The sequence below is a fragment of the Mesoplodon densirostris genome, chromosome 9 (genome assembly GCF_025265405.1).
Source record: "Mesoplodon densirostris isolate mMesDen1 chromosome 9, mMesDen1 primary haplotype, whole genome shotgun sequence".
NCBI lineage: Eukaryota > Metazoa > Chordata > Mammalia > Artiodactyla > Ziphiidae > Mesoplodon > Mesoplodon densirostris.
The window spans coordinates 73218274-73245632 of NC_082669.1; the positions used below are offsets into that span (position 1 = coordinate 73218274).

The window sequence follows — 27359 nt, forward strand, 5'->3', positions numbered from 1 at the left end:
ATTTTATACCATTAGGATGATATAAAAGTATATAGATAGATATGACTATGGATATGGATACAGGCATACCTCAGAGATATTGCAAGTTTGGTTACAGACCACCACAATACAGCAAATACCACAATCAAGTGAGTCACACTAATATTTTGGTTTCCCAGTGCACATAAAAGTTATGTTTACACTATGCTGTAGTCTATTATGTATGCAATACATTTTGTCTAAGAAAACAATGTACATACCTTAATTTTAAAATACTTTATTGCTAAAAAATGATAACATCATCTAAACCTTCATAGACTCATAATCTTTTTGCTGATGGAGGGCTTGAAATTTTGCCAGAATTACCAGAGACACCATGTGAGCAAATGCTGTCAGAAAATGGTGCCAGTAGACTTGGTCGATGCAGGGTTGCCACAAACTTTCAACGTGTAAAATAACACAGTATTTGTAAAGCACAATAAAGCGAAATGCAGTAAAATGAGGTCTGCCTGTATATATAAACTGACATGGAAAGATGTCCACAAAATCTTCTTTAGTTTTAAAAGCAGTTAAAAAGAAACAAAAAACAGTGCATGCGGTATGATCACATCTAGTGAAAAAATGATGTCTGCAGGACAGTCTTTGCACAAAAAGCAAGAAGTAGGACCATGACAGTCCCACAGGTGTGAGTAGTTGCAGTGGTTCCATTATAGGTTTCCTTAAAATTTCTTCCTTTGGAATCTGTATTTTCGGATTTTTCTATCAAATCTTTTAACTATAAAGGGTTTTTTTAAAATAATGCTTATCAAAACCATAAATATTTGTAGAGAAATTTGGAAGGGATCTGCCCAACTTCTTTGCCATGAAAATAATAAAATAAATAATGGCAACTAGTTGTAAGAAAAAGGATCCACTTGCCCACCTAATAGCTATCCCCTCTCCCACAAAACAAGCACCCCTTCCCTTTATTAGGGCAGGAAAAGGGAGAGTCTCCAATACCTGGGAGGCAGAAGAAAGCATGACCCAACCCCCCACCTCCCAGGGAGGCTGACAGGGAACCATCCACAGAGGACGCAGTTATACCCCAGGCCCAAGTTCACTGCTCTCTCAGGCAGGCCAACTCAATGAATGCAAAACAAAAATATCACCCAGGTCTGCCTGCCAAGTAAAAAGATCTGACTTTAGTCATATTTTTCTTCAGTAAAAGCAGAAATAAGGTATAGGTATTTAAAATTCTTCTAAATTCATTAACATTTTGAAAAATAAAGAAAATCCAGATAATAGAGTCCTACCAATGTGTTTGAGCCCAAGTTGGAAAGAAATGTTGAAATAAATAACATTTTTTGACTGAAGTGGAATTTTATCCAATGTCCAAAATCTTTAAAAAGACAAACAAACAAACAACAACAAAAAAAGGGACATTCCTGTAAATCCAGTAAATAAGTGTTTAGAATTATGTTTTAATCTGATTGGAGTAAGAAAATGGGCTTGATGTCTTTCAGGTGTCGGTAAGTTCTTTACCAGGCAAATACAAGGCCATTCTGCAGGTGATGTCTCCTTGACTGGCATTCAGTGGGATGCTTTGCAGGTAAGAGCAAGAATGAGGTTGGGATTCTAGCTTTGACTTTTTTCAGCTCAGCAATTGGTCAAGTTCTCTACTTCCTTTGACTCTCAATTTCCTCATTTATAAAATGGAAATAATAAGACTTTCTATAGATATGAGAATTAAATGAAATGACATAAGATACTGAACATGGCATGGTGCATGGCAAACCCTCAAATATTATCATTGGTGACAGGCTTTGGGAAATTTTCCTGTTTGCCAAAAAAATTCAGACCTTTCAATCTTTCAAAACATAAGCCAATAACAATATATAATATACAGCAAGATGTCACCAACTAGCTTGATTTTCTGCTTTAAAGGCCTCCACTGATGTTCAGAAAATAACAACAAATAAACTTTTCTTCATTATGAACTCAAAATAATTTTGAGCCAACTCTTTCTTAACTCACTAAAATGTACTTTAAAAATTAAAAATCGAAATATTCATTTTCTTGACCAACAATAATCACTGATTCATCTTAAATTCAACATAGTTTATAAGTCCAAGTTAATTTTCTATCGACAAGTATCGTCATTTTTATTTCAAAGACTAAATTAGTCAGATAATACTTTGGATTTTCTGCTGGTTGATATACACCCTATCTTTCTTAGTTGAATTGTTTTCTTAAATGGTTTAATGTTATTAGACTACCCTTTGTGATTTATTATTTGTTTGGTTTTTTTTTTTTTTTTTGCAGTACGCAGGCCTCTCACTGCTGCGGCCTCTCCTGCTGCGGAGCACAGGCTCCAGACGCGCAGGCCCAGTGGCCACGGCCCACAGGCCCAGCCGCTCCACGGCACGCGGGATCCCCCCAGACCGGGGCACGAACCCGCGTCCCCTGCATCGGCAGGCGGACCCTCAACCACTGCGCCACCAGGGAAGCCCGTGATTTATTATTAATACAGCAAAACTGTACCATGTCGGTCTCATGGAGCCTAATTTTTCAAAAATAAAAAAAGATTTGATTAGCAGAATCCAAACCTAATGTTAATGGTATTCCTAATATAATGGTATCCCATTATGTTTTCATTGTTATCATTGTCCTGGAGTCAGCATAGATTGGCATCTAATTCCCTATTTTTCCATGGTCATTCAATTCCAATTCAACAGATTAACAGTAGTTGCAGTGTAACAGAAAGATGTAAGATGTATGCATCTTACTCGTGTCTAGATGCAGAGATCCAAGCACTTGGGGTGAGCATGAGCTTTCATTTCCTCTAATCCAGCCACAGGAAAAAAGACAGTCTCAAGAGGTCCAATCAGCATTCTGGCCTGGCTCTTGACCCCACTCTACAAGCAGCCATCAGTGGCCTGGCCAGTAGAAGGATCAAGCTTCTCAATGCCCATGTCAGGTTTATGTATGTGCTGCCCATGTCAGGCTTGTGAACATGCCCAGGCAATTTGCTGGGATGATGGGAATTATCATGAGCCCAGTATTTAGATATAAATATAAAAGGAGCGGCCCTGGGCTCCCCTGGTGGCGCAGTGGTTGAGAGTCTGCCTGCCGATGCAGGGGACATGGGTTCGTGCCCCGGTCAGGGAAGATCCCACATGCTGCGGAGCAGCTGGGCCCATGAGCCATGGCTGCTGAGCCTGCACGTCCGGAGCCTGTGCTCCGCAACAGGAGAGGCCACAACAGTGAGAGGCCCGCGTACCGCAAAAAAAAAAAAAAAAAAAAAAGGAGCGGCCCTATCCATGATCCCACTTAAGATGAGCAAAGCCACCCTTAAAAATCCAGCCTGAAACATAGGCTTGGGGAGGACAGGCACCTCCTGGCTCCAGCCAACACCAAACCAAAAGCACAGGAAACTATAAAGCTACTCTACTTACTGTGCAAACATAGCCCCTAGGAATGAGCAAACAATCCTAAATGGAAAACAAACCAGAAACCTTCACATTTAGCCACTGAGATTTAAAATCCTTGGCAACGAAAAAATAAAGTAAAAAAAAAATAAAATTCTTGACACAGTTTTCAGTAGCATGCTAGCTTTCTAAATTCTTCTAAAACAATTTATTAGTAACTGTCATCAAGCTCCCCAGCACACTTTCTAAAGGTTGAAAAATCTCTCATATTTCCATCCAGTTTGTAAATGAAGTAAATTGTGACCAAGGTAACAAGTATGTTATGTTGATGGAAAAAAAAACCAGGAATGGATTCTGAGGTGTGAACCAAATTCTAAGACATGCAAAAACCCACTTCTTCTACAACCACTTATAATAGTCTTTTCCCTAGTTGAAGAAGAACCAATATCAAAGGGTAGATTTCACATAGGTCCATTTCAGGGGTTTCCTCCTCTTGTTTGCACAGAGGAGGGGAAATGAATTGCTCAGTCTTCCTGGTCACACACACACACAGAAGCAGAAATATCACCAAGCAAAGAGCCCCTCTCACAGATGAACAGTTATCTCAACCCCTGCAGCAATTTTCACCTTCCCTGTCCTGTCTTCTCACCTTCCCATCTCACACCTCCCTGGGGAAAGCATGACAACTCGCAGGGTCTACGTTTTCTCATCAGGCAAATGGGGACAATCCCTCCCTGGACCCAGTGAGTATCCAATGAAATGATAGAAGATCACAGGGGCTTCTAACTCTGCATCCACCACAGAGGCAGAGTTTCATCTTTATTTCATCTCTTTGTTCTGGGCTTCTATGTTGGGTTTCATGTGATGAAAGGGCTCCACCACTGGAACACTCCTAACTTTCCTCATCAGACAGGGGCTTGCCCATCTCCACCTAGTTCCCACTGGATCTGTGAATGATCCCCGGCTGTCCAGGCAAACCACTGAGCAGCAAGGAGCCCCAAAGGAGTTCCTGGGATGGGAAGGGGAAGGCTCTCTCTGCACCAAAAGTTGCCAGCACAACTGGGCACAGTCTTTAAGACAAAAGAAGTGCAACTTACCTGCCTCTTCTCATCAGGAGCCTTCAGGAAAAGTGCATTAATCACTGCAATGGTGTAGGTTTGGATTTCTTGATCTGTCCTGTAAAGACACACAGTAATACAGAAAGTCAGAAGAGGCTACCCCTGAGTTAGACCATGATAAAGCTCATGATTATCTCCCCCAAAACAGTGAGAGAGAAAGCCAGGACCTAGAAAACGCATTCAGCACTGAAAAAATATTTCGACCATCACGAGGCTGGAAACACAGGGAGGGGACAATTACTATTGCTAGCCAGACAAAACACACTCAGTGGAGATCACCCAGACATACAGGTGGCCAGCTGGCTCTCTCCGCTTCTCCTCTATTAGTCAAAAACATGGACCAGGGGATGTATGTGTGTATGTGTGTGTGTGTATGTGATTTTCTGTCTGAAGCATGAAGTATACCTGGTAATACTCCTGGGTATCCCTACATTCCTGGGCTTATGATAAAGGAAACTGTTTGGTCACCATGGCAATAATATTACATATTCTAAAAATCTATTTTTCAAATAGAAATTTTTTTTAATTTAACATCTTTATTGGAGTATAATTGCTTTACAATGTTGTGTTCGTTTCTGCTGTATAACAGAGTGAATCAGCTATACGTATACATATATCCCCATATCCCCTCCCTCTTGTGTCTCCCTCCCACCCTCCCTATCCCACCCCTAGGTAGTCACAAAGCACCGAGCTGATCTCCCTGTGCTATGCGGCTGCCTCCCACTAGCTATCTACCAAACAGAAACTTTTAAATAACAAAAGAATAGGTTTTTATGTTTACAAATTTGCTTTTCACAGGAATGAAATTGGAAATTTCAAAAGAAGCCAAGATCTAATGTTAGCTGCAGGGTAAACAGTAAATGAGAAGGACCCAAGGCTAAGGACCAGAGGCCTGTAGGCTATATTTAGAGATAATTTAGGAAGAGGCAGAGCTTAGAACACAGCCTTTGGCAGGATGAAATTCTAAGCCCAGTGCCCCACAGGCTGGCTGTGTGGCCTTGGACAAGTTCACGGGGTGTCTCTACACAGTTTCCTCATCTGTAACACTGGGTAAAAACACTCTTATTTCAAGGAACTGCCTTTAGGATAAAATGAGGTAATGCATATAAAATCTTTAGTACAGCACTTGGCAAATGAGCAACTCTCCACTTGGCAAAGCGCTCTATAAATGCACAGTGATGCCCTCGAGATTCAGAGAAAAGATACAGACTTTTAAGTTGATACAGTTCACATTCAGGGACATGTGAAACTGGTATTACTTCCAGAGAGATTTCACACAAAATCATCATTTTAGAGCATATGTTAATTTTCCCTGAGGCCACAATCCATAGACTGTGTGACTTAACATTTTACATTCTAGTCACCATCCCCCCTCCCTATGAAGGAAACTTCTAATGCACTTTGGTAGTTTATATTATAAACACAGTCAACATTTTCGGTATATTGAGAACTACTGAATACTCCCTCGCATCCCCATCCTACACCCCCAACCCAAACAGGCCAATCAGGTTTCTTCTTGAAAATTTGCCAGTGTGACCTGAGAGACCAGGGGCCGCAGTTACTGGGAGCCAAGTCACGTGACTGCCAGCCAGTGCGCTAGAGAAAAGGCCTGTTGTGAGGACTCCAAGGAGGCCATAGTTTCTGTTCTTCCCAAGGCTTAGCTACTTAAGTCATTCCTCGGTTCTATAAAGTGCGCCAGCATCCTTTCAATAAACTCCCTGTCCTAGCTCAGGATGCTTCTTGCCACCTGCAATCCAAATACTTTAATTGATAAAGTGGCATTGTACAAGGGATTCCTTCTCAGGCTTGTATCATCAGAGGCAACCTTACTAGTTACCTAAGCATAGAGAGAAGGAGAGATCTCCAAAGACCGAAGTCCGCTAGGGCAGCTGTCTCATAGCTCAAGCCTCTTAAAAAATTCGTATATTATAGAATGCAGCAATCAAAGGTCACTGTAATCACCTGGAGCCTAAGAAAGAAGGCTGGCTTTAAAAATTCCTAATTAAGTATGAAAATTCTCATTATATCACAGAAAGCACTATTTTATATGACTAAGGATAAAGACTCTGTTGAGAACTTAAGAGAACAAATCGTCCTATTGTGTCTTATTAAAAGTAAAACTCTACTGATATCTACGAACATTGATCAGAAGTGAGTGCCTACCAAGGCACTGGGGGCAGACCAGTGACAAGAGCAGCCAAGGGGAGCACCCAGGGCAAGTAACTGTGCCATGTCAGTGTGGTGGGGGACAAGCATGGAACATGGTTTGATTATATACCAAATCAAGATTCTTTTTCTGTATATTAGTCAAACCAATATGAAACCTTTCCCGGGGGGTTATGGTGGCTGTCCACCTGAAGCATTTTCCCTTCCCACTGTGGTGGAGTCAATCTTGCTTACCCTTGAAGATGGGGAATGAGTTGGCCAATAGTGATCTCTTGTGCCACCTTCTGGTAGAGGTCATGGCTGTTGAGCACCATGGACTCCAGAATGGCCAAGGACCGCTGCAGGATGGAGACGTCTATGGCTGACTTGTTGACAAAACTTGCTATCTGAAAACCCAAGCGGGACACAACTCATGGTAAGCAGAGCAAAGAAGTAGAGAAGGGAGCAGATCAAGTAAATCGGGAGCTCATTTAAGAAACACCAGACACCGAGGACGAAAAGTACCTGGAATAGTACTATTACAGAAGAATAGTCAGAAACGCATGGAGTCAACAGTGATTGTTCACCAGCTTATTACAGACCACTATTTATATCCTATTTCTCTAACTCAGGAATAAGCAATCTTAAAAAGGAAACAGCTTCAAAGAATTATTCTGTCTGGTGTTTCTGGAATGATTCTGAGTTTCAGCTTTCAGGGGCAGACAATTTCAACACATAGATTGTAAGAACTCTTGTGTTTCTTTGAGACAGTAATTTCAACATATACTAATAGCCATTCCCTTCCATTTCCAGGCTACTCCTTCACCCACATGATCTGTGGCTTTTATGTTCTTATTATGTTCCTGTTACATTCTTAAGGGAGTTACATTCTTAAGGGACTCACACAAATCACACTTGTCAACACAATGCAACTGGCAACTTTTCACTCACTGGCTACTCTCCTTTTTATTCAACGAAACACTCTTTCCCCCATTCTTCCAATTTCTTATGGTTAAAATAAATTCTTCTCAAATTTAGCAAACAGGAAAACATTTAAATTAGAAGTGTTAAAAGTTAAAATAGTCATTTAAGCTCTAAAATACATTCCCTAAGGAATTAATCACTAAAGCCTCAAACATAATAAATCACAATGTAAGAGGGAAGTAAAATAAGGGTTAGAATAATGGATCACAGTAACCCAAACACATGGGTACCATGAAGGTTTTATTTAGAGGCCTCATTAAAAGTTATTACTGTCTGTTGACAACTCACACTAAAATGCTGTTATTATATCATCATAATGACTGCTTTCTTAAAAGCTAAATAGTTTGGTTCCATGACAAATTGACACTTACTGCTCCCCCCCATCAAAACTAATTCCTTTCTGCTGTCTCACTGTCCCCTTGTCCTCATCCTCTCCATCATTGTACAAGATAAAATGCAAAAGGACCATGACAACTGACAGTTACCAGCTCAACTGTTTTTAGCCCAATGACTCCCCAGTGAAAGTAGGGGTGAGGGGTACAGATATCAACACCCCCTGTGCCTCCAGATACACCTGGATCTCAGGGGGTGAAAAATAAATGACATGAAGAAATAAAGTAACATTATGATTTTATATTCCAAAAAGTTATTATTTTATACTACAGACTACAGGAAGAGTATGAGAACTTTAAGATTCTCAAAAGACTGCTTTACCTCCTTTCACAGCTAGTAAACTTCTCTCAAGTGTTTACTGTCCCTGCCAAGCCCTCGCCTTAATCCTCATAGCCTGGGTGAGCTCCCCTATGATATCTATCATGCCACCTTTCCTTCTCTGAGGCCAACTTTCTCTCCCCCAAATCCAATGACCCTCATACCGTGCTCATGGTTTAACACCTAACTTAGATCTCTTCTAAATAGAATATAAATTCTTTGACTTCCCCACCAGCACCACCCCAACCATTTGTCATTGTCTCAGTATAATTCTTGGCACTTATTAGAAAACTGAAGAACTCACAAAGAAGTGCATTGACAGTAACTCTGATTTCTCTGCACTAATTCTATTCTCCTTCCATGCTCCTTTTCTTGTCTCCATTTAGTAAATTTGGATGTACCTTTAAGACTCCATGGAGAATCCTCCAGCTGAAAGCTGATGGTCAACCTCCCTCCCCCACTCTCTAGCCTTCATCCCTTCTTTGCATTCATTCAAGTAATGTGTATTGACCATATGCTATGAAACAGGCTTGCACTGACCTAGGATCTGGAAATCAAGACATGAGCAAACACACATGACTTTTAACTTTAAGGACGTTATAATCTAGCACAGACAGACAGATTAAAAAGTCATTTACTATGAAGTATGTTACATGCTTATTCTTGGCATCCAAAAGTATACTGCCACTTAGACATTCCAACAAAGCCTAAAATTAAATGGGCTAAAAATCAATCTCATTGACTTCTTATTCCTGTCTTCTCAAGTATCACCTTTCTCGAAGTTTGCCATAATCATTAGTGATTAATAGTCTTAGTTCCCTACTTTCTATTTCTGTGGACACATTTGCAACGTCTCCCCTATGATACATGTTCAGTTGTATATACACAACACTGGCCCACGGTCCAACTCTTTCCTGGGTTACTAAGACAGCATCTTCTTCAGTTTCCTCTATATTTAAGATTTCCCTCTAATACAAATTTACCCTTTACTTCCATAAATATCCTGTGACAGTATTTCCTTTCTTGAAATAATCAAAACTCTCAACGTAGGGCTTCCCTGGTGGCGCAGTGGTTGAGAGTCCGCCTGCCGATGCAGGGGACACAGGTTCGTGCCCCGGTCCGGGAGGGTCCCACATGCTGCGGAGCGGCTGGGCCCGTGAGCCATGGCCGCTGAGCCTGCGCGTCTGGAGCCTGTGCTCCGCAACGTGAGAGGCCACAGCAGTGAGAGGCCCGCATACCGCAAAAAAAAAAAAAAAAAAACTCTCAATGTTTTCCTGGTATGAAGCACACTTTCTTATAATGGGTTTTAAAGTTCTCTGCAAACTATTAACTCTCACCTGCTCCCAACAGGCTTATACAATGATGGTAAAACAGGCTATGGCCTTTGCTTTCATTCAGACATTGTACCCCACATATATATTCCATTTCCATTTGCCATTTTTATATATTTCTCTCTCATGAAACTAATCCATTACCTTCCTCAAGGTATTGTTTAAAGTTAATCTTTTCTATCACTTCAGCTCTTCCTTGACACATAGATCCCATCTCTTCAGCAAGCCTGAAGCAGGGCACAAAATTTTGTGTAACACACTAAGCTGGCAGAGAGCAGGCACACAACTCATTAGAGTCTTATGCACAATTCTGTAGGAGATACTAGTTGTTTTTTGAAACTAACTTCTACCTTTTGCCTTATTTGTCAATAGTTTTAACTAGACATCTAAATGACCCAATATTGTCAACTAATGAGTACTAATAATCAAGGCATCCGGGTTGATTGAGCAAACATGATGACTGTAGACAGGCTCCTTATTGGTGCATGGACAAATTTGTGACTGTATAAATGTTATTTTCCATGTCTAGTTTAAAAACTATAGATCGTAGTATGGCTATAGAAGGTTAAAGATTGTCTGGTTAAATTTTAATTTCCCTTAGCTTCCCAAAAGTCAATAATGACTTCCTTTGCCTTTAAATTTTTCCCAGCTCCATTTCTGTACTTTTGGTCAACACAGGTGAGCTGGCCTAAACCAATCAAAGGACAGCTTCTTGAAAGTAGGTCTGTATCAAAGGGAAAAAGAGGTAGGAGGAACTAACAGTAATTATATATATATTACCTCCACATGCTTCCACTCATTTAAAAGTGTTACCGAAATAAAACATAGGAATATTTGGGTGACTTTTAAGAAGCTAAGGGTCATCACATGAATTAATGATACAAATTATTAAAATTACATAAACACTTCTTTGAATCACTTAGATTGAGATCTTAAAATTATCCTGAGTTATCAAAACTGAAAAGATCCATGGAGAACATGGAGCTCCACTCCCATATTTTAAATTATCTGGGCATAGGCCCATAAATCTCTCAAGTTTTTAAGAGGCAAAAATTATTGGGTGCCTAAGCTGAAACTGGCTGGATGTTTATCCAGACACTGAAAATACTGCAGGGTGAACTAGGCCCTCCTGCAGAGCTAAGGTTTCAAGAGCATTTGTATAAAATTTTCCTTCCAAGAAAAATCACTGATATTATACTTGGCTAGGGGAAAACCAACTGGTAACACAGAAAGTTCTAGGTTTTTTTTTTTTTCATTTCTTTCCTCTCCATGCCTTCTGACCCTCTCCCTAAGAAGCCAAGTCTTTAAAAAGCAACAACGTTATATATTTGCATCAAGGGATTCCAAGTTTCAAAGTGTTTATGAAATGATATTATTTATTACAGAAAAAATTTGTAAACTAGAATCTAGATTCACACATAACAAAATAGATAGTGGAGAAGGAGACCAAGGCTGGCAGGGGAAAAATATTGCTCCAAAGTCGTATGAATTTGGCATTAATAGGAAGCCAAGTCTGGACCACAGAGATAAGCATCTTTTGTCAGCGCATTTCCTAGTTGATTTTTGTCTAGATAAAGCTCCATTTAAAAGACAGTTGCCTGTATACAATTCCTGGGTTGTCAAAGTGCTGAATTTGATCCAGCTAATGAATAAAAAAGTTAACCTTACAAAAACTATCAATTATAAAGTCATTTTCTGATGACCATTCTTTTTTTAATTCACATAAGGAGTTGAGATTTAAGTAGCAATGCAAAGGAAACAGAATGACTAGGAATGAGGATAGCATATATTAAACGTGCTGCCTTTTGAAAAATATTTAATTTTTAACTTAAACTGCCAAGACTGCTAGTCTTTGCTTCCTTAGATCTAATATGATTTTTACTTAATTTCAGTGAATGAAAACTGTTTTCATAAGCAGTTAGGAAAATAGATCACTGTCATTCTCTCTAACCACGTCTCACATCGTTTAAAGAAAGACAGCTTTGTAATTCCTTTATATTCATAACTGAAGTTTTAATTGAAATATATTTAAATACAGTGGCACAGTATTCTTTTTTTTTCTTCAAGTTTTAGGGTTTAAAAAAATGCTTCCAAAGCAAATTTCACTCATTCATTTCACAGAAACGTATTAAGGTCTTACTCTATGCCGGGTTCTAAGGATAGAGACAGGAAGAAAGCCATGGTTCCACCCTCCAAGGACTCATGGTCTCTTGGGAGAGCCAGTCAAAAGAACAAGAAGTCCTCAGAAATGTGGTAAGTGCTGGAACAGAGGCATATACAAGATCCAAGGAGAATGGAGAGCAGAAGAAATCAGTTAACTCTGCACCAGTGAGGTCAGGGAGGGCTGAACAACAGGTAACGCTGCTTCACCAAGACTATCCTTCAGGAGCTCTTCTTTCCTTCACTTAAAACACAGGCGCATGATGACGGGGGAGGGAGCCCTGACCCGGGGGACCAATGACACTCCGCTCTCTATAACCTCACTCAATCTCCCCAAGCCACCATGTCCTCATCTCCTGACCAGGAATAGCAAGACTAACTGCTCTGTTCTGCAAAGGATTGCTGTGGGGATCAAAAGAGATAATGTGGGTGAAAGCATAACATAACTTCAAGGAATTCACGTTCAGAACAGCACTGTTTTTATAGCAAAAGAGGCTCTAATATCAGAAAAGCAAGGCAATTTGGATGTAGGAAAGAAAGGCCTGACATAAATTCAGAATGAACCGAAAAATTCTGTTAAGTATAAAAAATCTGCAAAACCCAGTATTTTTAGATTTGAACTTTCTTCCCTAGAATTTTTGTTTTAAATTGAAGTCCAGTTGATTTACAATATTCTGTTAGTGTCAGTACAGCAAAGTGATTCAGTTTTATATATGTGTGTGTACATATATACATGTGCGTGTATATATATATATATATATATATATATATATATATACACACACATATATATATATTCTTTTTCAGCTTCTTTTCCATTATAGGTTATTACAAGATATTGAATATAGTTCCCTGTGCTCTACAGTAGGTCCTTGTTGTTTATCTATTTTACATATAGTAGTGTGTATCTGTTAATTCCATACTCCTAATTTATCCCTCTCCCCTTTACCCTTTGGTAACCATAAGTTTGTTTTCCATGTCTGTAAGTCTGTTTCTGTTTTGTAAATAAGTTCATTTGTACTATTTTTTAGATCCCACATATAAGTGATATCATGTGATATTTGTCTTTCTCTTTCTGACTTACTTCACTTAGTATGATCATCTCTAGGTCCATCCATGTTGCTACAAATAGCAATATTTCATTCTTTCTATGGCTGAATAATATTCCATTTCTCTAGAACTTTTATCTTGGAAAGAAAAAATACAGCAATTTGTTCTCTGCATTCATAATCTAATGCTTGCTTTTTCTGTCACCACTAAAGGAAAGTACTTCCTAACACATCAGGATTTCCTTGGCTTTCTCTTCTACAGTCATTTCTCCTTTTTTTAGCAATTCATTCCACTGACAAATATAGGCAAAAAGAGACTTCATCCTTCTTTGTATGTTTTCTAGGTGGTTCCCATTACTTGTTTCTCTTGGCTTTATGCCCTTATGTAGGAAAAAAGGGTTCAGAGGTGCGTCAAGAAGGCCCTGGGTTCCCAATCGGCCCTCCTCTGAAAAAAATAGGCAACATAATGAAGGCGTTCAATCTGTGGGGCTTCTGCTCCCAACACCCTCAATGCACAGACTAGGGGCTCTTCTATGCTCTTCAATTCAAGGCAGTGTCTCCCTCCAGGTACTGACTAACGTTAAAAGGAAAAGAGATAACTTCACAGTGGGGAAACCCAGAAGATACCACCTTATCCACATAATCAAGGTCAACATCACCATTAATAAGCATATTAACATCTCACACCCCAATGTGATGCTCTGAAAAGGGCACAACATTACTTCTCTAATATTCTTGCCGAAAACGCATAACCTTAATTTAACCATGAGGGAAATATCAAAAAACCCAAACTGAGGGACATTCTACAAAATAACTGACCAGTATTCTTCAAAATTGTCAAAGTCATGAAAGACAGGGAAAACATGAGGAACTGTCACATTGGAAGACACTAAGGAGACATGCCAACTAAATGCAGTCTTGGATCCTGGATCTGGTCCTTAACCAGAGAAAGGAAATTGGTAGAAAAACTGCTGAAATCAAATAATGGTAACAGTATTACACCACTGTTAATTTCCTAGTTTTGATAATAATACTATTATTATGCAAAATGTTTAGGGAAACTGGTTGAAGGTTACATGGAACATTCTGTACTATTTTTTTGCAAATTCTCTCTAAGTCTACCATGATTTCAAAATAAAAGTCTTTAAAAACTCAAGTTACTCATACTGGATTTTGCTTTGATTTTCCAGCTTTTGCACAGACTCTCTGAAATTCTTTATTTTAGACAATCCTTCCCAGGAATCTAGACCTATAAGACAAATACATGAATTCCAAACAACTCTTCATTCCCAAAAACAGCAGGAAGAAAGATGCCAATACATTTATAAACCATTTCACAAATACAAAGAGAGGAAAAATAAGTTAACAAATTAATAAAAAATAATGATTCTTGATTTAATACTACATTTAATAGTTATAAAGTCAGGGCTTATTCACTTTTGGTTAGAAGATTGGAAACAGAATTGTAAATTTGCAGACATGTCTTTATTACTATTCAACTGCTGGGAATGGTAGGGGCCTCTTCTGCCCTCTCTCCCCAAACCAGGTCCACCCTTGCCTGTACCTTCATTAGTTTCCTCCTAATGAAAGTAGGAACCAATCGAATTAGTTGATCCCAGAGACATTTATTGCACCAAGATTACCAGTAAGCAGGCTTACTCGGCCTAAGAGGCATGGATCCAAGCACACCTTCTTCTCTTACATTCCTGCTTCAGACCCAGTCATATAATAATCAGTATATTTTGCCTATTTCCCTTTTCCTAAACACCTGGTTAAGGGGAGAAGGATCGGGAAGGACAGCAGGAACTCTACTTAGATCTTGAGAACAGCAGAGTCCAGAACAGGGGCTCAGCAGACACTTCTCTGATTTTAACATGTCACCTTGATTTTCCTTGACTATGGGTTCTCATGTATTATACAATCCCTTATGATCCCAGTGGGGAGAAAACGTCATTTTTCATACAGAATTTAGATGCCCTGACCCCCACATACATAATACTATCAAAAACCACACTCACACTTTAACACAAAGAACTAAGAGAAACGACTCTAAAATATGTTCAAATCAGAGAAAAATATCTGTAAAAGAAGGAAGTGATTTGACCTTGGGAAGCACAATCTGAATTACCTTCTTAATGAATGCCACCGAAAACGTATCCCAGGACACTATTCCGTGGTCCATCAGCTCCACAAAGGCCGTCAGGGTGAAGGACAGCATGTCTCCAAAGCTGGAAAGCACAAGATGGTATAAGGGTGATGGGCCCAAGAGCTGAATACAAGGGAACACAGAAGTGAGAAAGCTTTAGAAAGATGAATACAAGCAGAACTGTAAGAGATCGTTGGGATAAGCAGCTGGGCCACAGGCAATGTCCTTGTAAACATGAGTCAGTAGGCAGGAGGCAGGTGGCTTCACAGAGGGGAGCCAGGGCCTCTATGGGACACACCTGGGCTCACACTCTCACTCAGGTGAGCTGTGTTGTACTGGGCAGGTCCCTAATCTCCTTGAGCCTCTGTCTTCTCTGCTGAAAATCAGGATAGTGAAATCTATTTCATCACAGGGCTGCTTGTAGAGCACTTAATAAAGTGTGCAACATACAAGCATTCAGTAAATGATAGCTTAAAAAAGCTTCCGGGCTTCCCTGGTGGCACAGTGGTTGAGAGTCCGCCTGCCGATGCAGGGGACACGGGTTCGTGCCCTGGTCCGGGAAGATCCCACATGCCGCGGAGCGGCTGGGCCCGTGAGCCATGGCCGCTGAGCCTGCGTGTCCGGAGCCTGTGCTCCGCAACGGGAGAGGCCACAACAGTGAGAGGCCCGCGTGCCACAAAAAAAAAAAAAAAAAAAAAAAAAAGCTTCCCAGTAAACAAAAATTAGGAAGAGGGCAATATGCTTCTTTTATTATCTCTGGGTATCTAACAGGGAAGATTATAAATAATTCTATTAACAGTATTAGCACTTTGCAAAGGATTCTTGTGGTCTATATTTGTGTGTGTGTGTGTGTGTGTGTGTGTGTTTGGGTGAGTGCATTTACACACACACACATAGATACAAATATATATGTAAGTAAGCATATTCATTTCTATATTACACTGGCCAGCATTTTATCTTTAGTTAATAGGCTTTATACAATAGCTTTCTAGAATATTATAGATAATAACTGTTTGCTGGCCATAGACTTGCTGTGATTCAAAAGGCTGTAGGAAGGGTCTCATGAGTGGGTTAGAAGTCTAAGCAGAGATCAGGCAAGCTCAAGTAAAAGAACGGCCTTCTAAAAAAGCTCCATCCGTGACCCTTATCAGACAATACCCTGATTTCTAGGGCTTTCAAAACAACACTGGAAACTCACTTCTATTGTAAATTATCACCATAATAAATAGGAACTCAAAACTCTCAAGATAAGTACTTTCTCTTCAGGTACATTGAATTACGCCCATCAGGATCTCCACACTATATACAATCACACTGATTCATATGCTTGATTTTTTAAAAATAAAGTTAGTTGTTCAGATTTTTAATCTGTAGACTCTTATATATCACAATTGCTACACTACAAAGTCTCATAAAGTCTCTAGATTGAATCTTCCCATCCATTTTCAATTAATAGAATAGAAAACAAGCTCATATTTCTTTTAAAACAGCTTCACAATTTCCCTTCTTCCTAGTGTTCTCAGCCCAACCTCAATAACAGACCTGGAAAATTCTGCATCATCCCCAAAGCTGTGATGCTGAAAAGAGACCTACCAAAGAGGAAGCGGCTCTCAGGAAAGGACCGTGATCCCAAGCTGCCGGAGATCAGAGGGGATGAGGTGAGCCTGATAGAAATGGCTAAGCGGTTGGTTTCTGGGGTCAGACAGCAGAGGTTACCCTCCAGCTCTCAGTGGACAAGGACACATTGTATGCCTCGGTTTCCTCATTTTATAAAAATGAGGACGACAGTGACGCTGGTGGTGGTGGCGATACCTAACTCAGAGAATTGCTGGGGAAATGAAAGGAGCTACCATACTTAGAGCCCTCTAAGCATTGTATAGCACATGGAAGGCAGTATGCACATGTTAGTTATTATCATTATGCAAAGTGGTATTTTAAAAAGCTACATAAAGCTCATGATTTTCAAATGTCTGTCTTCATTGTGTCAAGAATTCTCTGTCCTTGGAGAGAGAAAAAAAAAAATTGCAAAAAAAGCCAAACGTTTCAAGCCAGAGAGAAAAGCAGCAAATATTTTTTTTAAGGCTTTTCTGAGTCACAGGCAGGCAATCCCAATCATACAGGGTGGCATCAGAGAATCATGCCCCAAAAAAGAAATTCCAAACCAGAAAACTCAAGCTTATTTTAAGAAAACAAAAAAAAGTAGAAAGACAGGTGGAAAATGGATTAAAAATACTAGCAAGAAAGGTTATATAAAAATTCCAGAATGGCTCTTTCTACAGACAATGAGTCCTAAGAAAATCCAAACATTAGCTTGCAAAAAAAATCAAGCAGGAAATTGCCTCAGGAAAATAAGAGAGCCAGGAAATAAAAGCAATTAATAAGATTTATTAACAGATTATGTAGGCATTAGTATTACTGTGAAAATATTACATAATAATGTATAGAATTACTAGTAAACAATATTAGCTAATTTATTATTTTATTATATTATTAGTGATAAACCATATTAGCAATTTTTTTACTTAAAAAAAGGAAAAAACAACCACCAAGTGATAACAAATGGCTGACATTTGTTTACACCTGGCATGCTAAAAGACCTCAACTGCTGTAAGATGCCCATCGATAAGACATTGGAGGATGGCATTTGTGACCTCCACACAGTGCAAAAATACTGCCTCAGTATTGTCACTAAAAGAACAAGCAACGGAACAGGCAGTGAAAAAGGAGTAACATGCTGCTGAAATCAAACTCTTCTTTATATTCCCTGTAGCTGGGACTAGAGATGATATTAGTCTTCATTAACTGCTTTAAAAGTAAAAGATAAATTGTATTTATGCTATGTAATTATCTGAAGGCAAAATGACTCTGCTCCTTGCTCAATGGACTCATAATCCAAATGGACTTAGTAACATCTGGGGATTGTCCCTCTTCCTTAAGTGTTCCAGAGCTCTGCCTACAGGCTCCTCAGACAGGCTGCAAGGACCTGGGAAAAAGATGGAGAAAAAGGGAAAGAGTATTGTTTGGTTTCCAAATCTCCAAGCTGCTTTCGGGACCAGGATTTAACTCCCCAAGGTTGTTAAGGAGTTGGAGCACCATTTCTGAGAGTGCAGCTAGGGCTTTCTGTGCTTTGTTATCACCCATTAGTGTGAACGACTGACAAGTGAGAGAAGCTTCTTCACATCACACCAAGGTGCCCAGGAGAAGGAGAGCTCTCTTAGTCCATCTAATGTTTTATATAAATGTTATATAATTTATACTTATATAAATATTATCTAATAACATTTAATATATTTAAATATATAACTATATACTCTATGGATATAATGTTATTAGACATATATATTATATATAATCATATATATGTATCTTATAAAATATATAGATATACATATGTTATTAGATATACTGTTTACATGTTATATATTATATATTATAAAATATATAATATGCATTTATACTATATTATACATATAGTATATATATGACATATATAATTCATTATAACTGGTTGCTGGATGGCATACTAGGTTTACATGAGGGAGAATTTTTTCAAAATTCAACTTCAAATCCTTAGTTGCAAGAAAAGGAGAGCCATGCTAAAATTGTATTACCTTCCAAATCAATGGACTTAATCTCATTTCAAATGAGGCAGCTATAAAAGCTCTTATTGAACCCTGACACAGATGCTTATTTCACTGCTAGAGGAGTGATTCAGGCTCCAAGAGGGAAGGCAGGAGCCAAGGTCCTGTCTCTGAAATCAGTGCTGGGTGCAGAAGATCAAGGCTAAAAGGATTACAAATATAAAGCAACCACATGGCACATGCGGGGAGCATTTTTATTTGTTTGGTTTATTTGTTTCTTAGAAAGTGCCAAGCTAAATAAAGATTTTGCAGCACTGACTGCCACAAATTAAGCCGACTGCAAACTTTACATGCTGGTTGAGAGCCATGTCACAGCCAACACACCATGTGTGCTGGAATGATTCAAATAAATATTTCTCATCAATTCAGTAGAGACCCTCTTCCTTCCAACAAAATTCAGCCAATCTCAAAGCATTTACGTTTTATGCTGCTAATTTTATAAAAGAATAGTGCTTCCAAATGTCTCCATTGGGTGTCATGCCCAAAAGAAAAGCAGAAAAAAGATGAAAATAAAGACCAGTTTCAAAGTTATTAATAAATCATAATATATCCCTAATTGCCAGAATTAATGAATATAGTTCTACCCTACCCTTTGAGTTTTTCCTAGTATTTTATTTTGTTTCTGGTAAAACTTATATACACTGAAATGTATGGATTTCTGTTGCCCTTCAGACATTCCCTTACCCTTTAGAATCATAGCATTACTTACGTCAGCATATATTCTTTTGGCTCCTTTATTGAAAATTTAACTGTGGATCAATTTTGGACTCTATTCTATTCCATGGACCTGTCTATCCTCTTATACCAATATCATATTGTGTTAATAACTAAATTTACAGGAAGCCTTGAAGTCAGTTAATGAAATCTTCCAAGTTTGCTATTTTTATGAGTTTTTCAAGACTGTTTTGGCTCTTCTAGGTCCAGTGCATTTCCTTTAAGTTTTTAGGATTGGCTCGTAATTACTTTTTAAAAGATTGTATTTCACTGAACCTAATTTGGAGAGAATTGCTATCTTAAGTATATTGTGTCTTCCAATCCATGAAATGGTATATTCTCCACTTATTTAGGTCTTCTTTAATTTCTTTCAGCAATATATTTTTTTTCAGTGAACAGATACTGATGTCTCTTGTCAAATTTATTCCTAAGAATTTTATGATTTTTGACACTTTGTAAATGGAAATTATAAAATTTCATTTTCCAGTTGTTTGCTATTAAGGTATAAAAATATGTCCCTTTTATATACTCATGTTATATCCTGAAACTTTGCTAAATTCAGTTATGAGATCTAGCAGTTTCTTTGTAGATTCCTTAGGATTTTCTACATAGTCAATCATGTCTTCTATGAATAGAGTTGGTTTTACTTCTTCCTCTCTGATCATTATGTCTTTTTTCTCTCTCTTGACTTATTGCTATGGCTAAAAACTACAGTACAAGGTTGAATAGAAGTGTTACATATTTGTCTTATTCCCAATCTTTATTGGGAGGGGTGGGGATTCAGTCTTCCAACATTAAGTATAACACTTTTTTTTTTTTTTTTTTGCAGATAGTCTTTATCAGGTTGAGGAAGTTCCCTCCATTATTCCTCGATTGCTGAGAATTTTTATGAATGACTGTTGGATGCTATGAAATGCTTTTTCTGTATCTATTATCTACTTTCTGTATCTGTAAAGATGCTTTTTCTCTTTAAGTTTTCTCCTTTATTTTGCTAAATACTAAATCACAGTGACTGATTTTTCAGATGTTAAACTATTTTTGAGATAAATCTTTACATCCTTACAGGCCACAAATCTTTTTTATACATTGCTTGATCATATTTGTTCATATTTCTGGGGAGTTTTGCACCTCTGTTCATTAAATCATCTATAATTTTTATTTCCTGCATTGGCTTTGTCAGGTTTTGGTATCAGAGTGATACTGGCCTCATTGGCCTCATAAAATGATTGAGGACTTTTCCCCTCTGCCTCTATTTTCTGAAACCATATGTGTAGATTTGGTATTTCTTATGCATATGTATAATAAAATTCACCAGTGTAACCAATTTTCATTGTGTAAAGACTTTTGAAAATGAATTCAACTTCTTTAACAGATGTGGGTATTCAGATTTTCTATTTCCTCATAGGTCAGTTTTGTGTCAGTTTAGTCCTCAGTTAATGCTGAGATGGAGTAAGGAGAGCAAGAGGTTTATTGGAAGATAGGTGGTGCTTGTGAAAGATAAAGAGGCACAAAGCAAGACGGTAAAAATACCCTTCAGACCGTGAGGTAGACCTGATGCCTGTGAAAGGAAAGGGGACACAGATGTAGATCTGACAGTCCCAGCCAACCCAAGAGGAAGCTCAGTATAAATACAGACTGTTAGAGGGGTCCCACAATGGGCAGAAATGGCCAGGCCCTGGTATGTGCACCATGCTCATCAGGCTCACTGACTAGGGGCTGCCTAGAAAGAGCGTGTAAGGTCTTAGTTTGAAAGCTGTTATGGATCTTGAATGTGCTATAGCGGGAAGCTATCACTAACTGTACTCCTCAGGGCTTATTAGCAAATTCTTTCTTGAAGGGAGATTAGAAATTAAAAAAGAAATTAGAAAAGAGTGTTAAAATCTCCAACCATGATTACAGATTTGTCTATACTTCTCTTTAGTTCAGATTTGCTTCATGTACTTTGAAGCCTTATATTAGGTACAGACACATTTAACACTTTATGTCTTCCTAATGAGCCAACCATTTTTTATTGTGAATTATCTCTCTTAATCTTTGATATGTTGCCTTGAAGTCTTATTGTGCCTGATATTAATAAAACAACTGTTTTATTATTATTTCCAGTTACATGGTATATGTTTTTCGACTTTCAAACTACATGTTCCTTTGTATTTATAGTATATCTCTTGTAAACAGCATATAGCTGGGTCCTGCTTTTTCAAATTTGACCTGAAGCCTCTTAATTGAAGAACTTCCTTCACGTTTCCTGTAGTGTGTATCTGCTAACAATGAACCATCTTAGTTTTCCTTTATTTGAAAGTGCTTTTATTTCACCTTCATTTTCAAGATAGTGTTATTAGAAAAGAATTCTGGGTTGACAAGTTTTTTTTTTTTCTTTCAGCACTTTTAAGAGGTTGCCTTCTGGCCTCCACTATTTCTAATCAGAAGTCAGCTCTCATTCTTATTTTTACTTTCTTAATGTAATAAGTTGTTTTTCTCTGGCTGCCTTCAAGGTATCCTTTTTATCCTTCAATTTCAGAAGTTTGACTATGATGTTTCTAGGCATAGTTTTCTATTTATCCCACTTGGGTTCAACAAGCTTCTTAGATCTAAAAATTTATGTTTTTCAACAAATTTCAGAAATTTTCTGTCATTATTTCCTCAAACATTTTTCTGCCCCATTATCTGTTTCCTCTCTCTCTGGGACCCCAATTAAATGTATTTAAAATCAACTGCTACTATCTCATAGGTCAATTATTCACTATTCACTTTATCTAGTCTTCAGATTGGGTAATCTATACTGATATATCTTCAAGGTTACTGTCTCTTCTGCCATCTTCAACTCCTACAGTGAATTTTTCATTTTAAATATTATACTTTTCAGTTTCATAATTTCCAATTGGTTATTTCTTATTTCCATTTCTCTGCTGAGACTCCCCATCTGTGAATTTAATATGCTAATGCTTTTCTTTAGTCTTTTAATATATTTATAAACATTGCTTTAAAATTGTCATCTGCTATTTCCAACATCTGGGTCATCTTAAGGTAGGCTTCTACTACTTGCTTTATTTCTTTTCTTAAGTATAGGTCATCTTTTCCTATTCCTTATATACCTAGTAATTTTTTACTGTATTCTGAACATTGGGAATGAAACATTGCCAAGGCCATAGTTCAGTTTTGCTCTTCTGAAGAATTGGTTTTTGTTCTAGTAGGAAGTTAACTTGGCTAAAATCAGACTCCAAACTCCTCAGTGAGTGGCAGTTTAAATCTCTTCCCAATTCTTTCCATTTCCAGTTGCTAATTTTACCAGGTCCCTTCTGGGGTTCCCATACACACGTATATTCACACTTCAGTGATCAGTGATAGATTTGGCAGAGTTTATATATAGATATGGGGTCGTCTCATACCCTCTGAGCCTCCTTTCTTTCATGGATTCCCCTTAATAATCTAGATGCTCTGCCAGCCCCAAACTATATCCTCTTAGTAACTTACTGAGACTGAGGGTTCTTGTCACCCCATGCTACCTGGATAAGCAGGAATCCTCAGGCAAAAAGCTGCAAACACACAAATCTCATCTAGGGCTTATTTGTTCTCTCAAAGATTGAATTACTTCTTCTTTCTGTCTGTTTTCAGTTGCTATACAGTTTCTTCAAACACTTGTTTTTAGATGTTTCTGTTTGCAATATTTTGTCTAGAGTTTATAATTATTATCTATGGTACTTAGTCTGATTAAGCTACTTTGCAATTACCAGGGCCCTGAGCATTGATTTTGTCTGTGATTGATAAATGGAAATCATGATTCATGCTTAGTCACACTTCCAACACCTCTATATACCAAAAGATTAAAACTACTGGCAGATAAATTTTAAGAAATTATTTTGTCTTCAGAGCCTAAAATTCTTCTGCATTAGCAAATTGTATGAGGTTGTTAGAGAAAAAATCAGTTTGAATCCCAACACCACCTCATTTTAACTTCTTCATAAAGGAAACAATTCTAATTTTACTCATCTTGTATGGTGGATAAAAGTGTAAATTAGAAGTAATGAGTGTAAACATTGAGACAATGCCCAGGACAGAGTAAATTCCCATAAAAGATGGCTTCTACTGCTATTACCATTAAGTGCTTCTACTATATTAAAAATATATATCAAAGTTAGGTTTAAGAAGCTTTACCCTAAAAACTCAATATTTCTACTTTATTAGAATTTAATAACTGAAGAGTTCCTGCAATTAATACTTCTTCTAGTGGGAGGGGTAGGGGAAGATGAATGATTTGAGACCACTATCATACACTGATCAGAATTTTCTCTGAAGCCTTAAAAAATAAGGTGCACATTTTCAGATACTGTTCAGTTTTCCTTCTCAAACTGAAACTGTATGCTTAACAACTTAGCAAAATGGGACTTTGTTCAACCTATTATAGAGAGTTTGTTAGATCCTCTTTGGACTCACCTTGTTTAGTGGATAATAAAGGCACTGAGGAGGGAATACTCTAAGGAAGAAGTTTTGAGATTTCCAGACATAATTATCAGGCAATTCACAAATATATAGGTGGATGAACACATTCTCAGACTGAAAGTAAATAATTTTCATTCCATACTTCAGCCCTAAATACTTTTTTAATGCAGATCTTTTTCTTACCAAGCCATTGAAGAAAATCAAAGACTTTTGACTTTGAACATCACATAGGCCACAAAAAAGAAAGTTTTTTTTTTTTAAGTAATACATAAAATTATGCCTAGCCTTGCTCCAGGAGAAGGGTAGCAATCCTGATGTGATCATTTTATGGTTACAAACATAAAATACTCTTTCTACCACAAAGCAAATAGAAAAGGGAAATAAATTTTTAAAGAACCTGCTCATAAGAAAATCAAAAAGGGGCTTCCCTGGTGGCGCTGTGGTTGAGAATCTGCCTGCCAATGCAGGGGACACAGGTTCGAGCCCTGGTCTGGGAAGATCCCACATGAAGCGCAGCAACTAGGACCATGAGCCACAACTACTGAGCCTGCGCGTCTGGAGCCTGTGCTCCGCAACAAGAGAGGCCGCGATAGTGAAAGGCCCGCGCACCACGACGAAGAGTGGCCCCCACTTGCCGCAACTAGAGAAAGCCCTCGCACAGAAACGAAGACCCAACACAGCCAAAAAAAAAATAATAATAATAATTAATTAATTTTAAAAAAGAACATTAAAAAGAAAGCAAAAATAAATCATTTACTCAAAACATCTAGACACATAGTTACACAATCAGTCAGAGGACAGGGTTTAATTATGCAGAGAAGAAGGAAGTGTTATATCATCTGTATCAACCCATCAGAAATTCTTACCAAGGCTTCATGATCTTCTGCAATTTCTGGTATCGTCTGCAAAATTCAAAAACAGTCATGTAAGGAGCATGTGTGAAAGCAATGAGTTTTACACAAATTACAGATCACAAAGAAAGCCCAGGATGAGATATAGGGCAGATTTAATAGTCATTAAGAGAACTTAATTCATTTCAAAACATTTCTCCAAGCAATAAATTGGTGTTTTTTAATGATACGAAACAATCAAAAGATGGGGATTAAACCACTGTAACCAACCTATTGCATTTACTTATGAGTAAAGGCAACAAGAACACTCCATTTGGCTCAGAATGGGTATATATTCAACAGGGGGAAATCCCTAGAAATAAGAGGGGCATATTTTCAATGAAAAAGAAGAGCCAAAAAACACTAGTCCAGTTGTTCTTAAGTACATGCTCAACAATGGAGAAATAGTTGATTATCTTTCTTTGGTAAAATGCCCACTAATTCTTTCTCTTTTCTTAAGAGAAAAAAAAAATGCTTCTTCTGAAGGAAGACACCGTGAGACACTGCAATAATTCCTGGACCACAGATGGAACCCTGGGATAGTAGTCTGCAAAAAAAGTGCACAATCAACAAAACATGTCTGTAAAAAAGGACAATTATGCTTCTTTAAAAACTAAAGATTAGGTCAAGAAGATTAGGAAACAAGTGTTTCTAACCTTATCAAACCACTTCCCATTCCTCAAGTCTGCCACATTTCTCTGGCATTAAGTGTGTTCTTCCCTCTGCTGGGGGAATACCCTTCCCCTCCCTGTCAGACTAGCTAAGTCCTACCCCAAATTCATCTGATTCGAGGCTCCTCTGTGCAGCCTCCCTGACTTCTGATTTCCCTTCCTTGACCAGACTGAGGGTGGCGCCCATGTCCACAGTGCTGAGAATACATCAGCTGCATAACTTAGGACATCTCACTGCCCTTCCAGCTACCTGAAGGCAAAGGCTCGCTCTGTAACTCAACTACTATAAAGTCAGGCACATGCAGAGTAGGTACTCAATTCGGAAGAAGTTAAGTTTCACATTTTCCACCACATAAAATGTAGCCACTTCAGAAACCTAACTGACCACGAGAAGATCAGATCTAGTATTTGATAAAACTGACGAGTTAGGGCTTCCCTGGTGGCGCAGTGGTTGAGAGTCCGCCTGCCAATGAAGGGAACACGGGTTCGTGCCCCAGTCTGGGAGGATCCCATATGCCGCTGAGCGGCTGGGCCCGTGAGCCATGGCCGCTGAGCCTGCGCGTCCGGAGCCTGTGCTCCGCAACGGGAGAGGCCAGGGCGGTGAGAGGCCCGCGTACCGCAAAAAAAACCCCAAAAAACTGGGGAGTTAAAAATGTATATAAAGTGATCTTCCTCTTCCTGCTCCCTTCCCCCTCCTTAACCTGCCTTTCTTTTAAAAAAAAAAAATATATATATATATATATATATATATATATATATAAAATGCACTACCTAAAAGTTGAGAATTATATTTTATTCGGTGGACTTTCTGAGGACTCAATCCCAGAGGCAGCCTCTCAGATAGTGCTGAGGGACGGCTCCGAAGAGGAAAGGGAGGAGCCGGGACACATAGGAGTTTTGCAATAAACCAGGGAGTCAGAACATCAAAGGATTATGGTTAACTAAAGAAAAACCAGACATCTTAAGTTAATGGATTTAGTGCTTTTCCATATATGAGAAGATGCAACAGTCTGGGCTCACTGAAATCATTCCTTTGACATGCACCTTAGCGATTTAGGGCCAGTATCCTGCTTTTCTACATCCTGAACCCCCTCAGGGTGGCGGGGGGCAGCTGCAGTGGCTGATGACTTGATGGCCACAGTGTCCTTTGTTTACTGATATGGCAGGCGGACATTTTTCATCCACATATATATTAGCTTCCTTTCCTTCTCCTTCAAATAGCCATTGGGCAGAGTGGAAGAAGTAGGTGGCCATGGGGAAGGAGGCCTGAGCAGAGTTTGGGCCCTTTTGCAAGAGCCAAACACTACTCTCCACTAAAAGGAACTGGGGCTCCTTGGAGAAATGACTCAGTCCAGGGCTGGAAAGATCTAGATAAGCCTGGAACATTTCGCTGAGCCAAAAAGTACAGAAATGCTCAAAGAATAATGGGAGACAAGGCAGGACACAGAATACAGCTTGATGAAGTTTCCAAAGCCATATCTGGGACAAATTGGACATCAAAATAAATAATAATAGTGATAAATTATAGGCCAATGAATAAAACGGAACAAATGGCCTACACTGCTTTAAAGAGTGGTGTGTTAGTATTGTTGAAGCGCCAAATCTCTGGGAGAAAATATACAAACCTGATTTGTACCACTTTCCATTTCCCATGGTGTAACTACTCCAAAATTATTTCTTAATTATTTACAAAGGGGGGAAATTGCATTACAGGGAGATACCAGGAAGGCGCTATCTTAACAAGTGGTCAAAGTGAACATCAGTAATAAGACAAAGAGACATCATGTGCCATTAATAGGATGCAATGAAATAAACACAAGCATCTGTGATATTCTAGCCAAAGACATATGTTTTCTAAAAGAAGAAAACACTGGAGAAACCTGTAGAAAAAGGACTTCGTGTTTCAGTAGGAAACTATGCAGTGTCTATGGCTTACTCTTCTGGGTTATCAGATTCTAGCCCTGTTGTCTTTAAGT

General features: G+C 38.5%; 1 protein-coding gene across 8 annotated transcripts in view; it reads right to left on the bottom strand.

Annotated features, from left to right (window-relative positions):
* ELMO1 (engulfment and cell motility 1) overlaps positions 1-27359 on the bottom strand; it is a 576489-nt gene that overhangs the window by 369375 nt on the left and 179755 nt on the right. For all 8 annotated transcript variants that reach the window (XM_060107546.1, XM_060107545.1, XM_060107541.1 and 5 more), the window contains 4 exons: positions 24689-24724; positions 15013-15112; positions 6905-7056; positions 4484-4562 (listed from right to left, as the gene is read on the bottom strand). In XM_060107546.1, coding sequence (XP_059963529.1) covers positions 4484-4562; positions 6905-7056; positions 15013-15112; positions 24689-24724 — 367 coding nt within the window. The remainder of the gene's footprint in view (positions 1-4483; positions 4563-6904; positions 7057-15012; positions 15113-24688; positions 24725-27359) is intronic.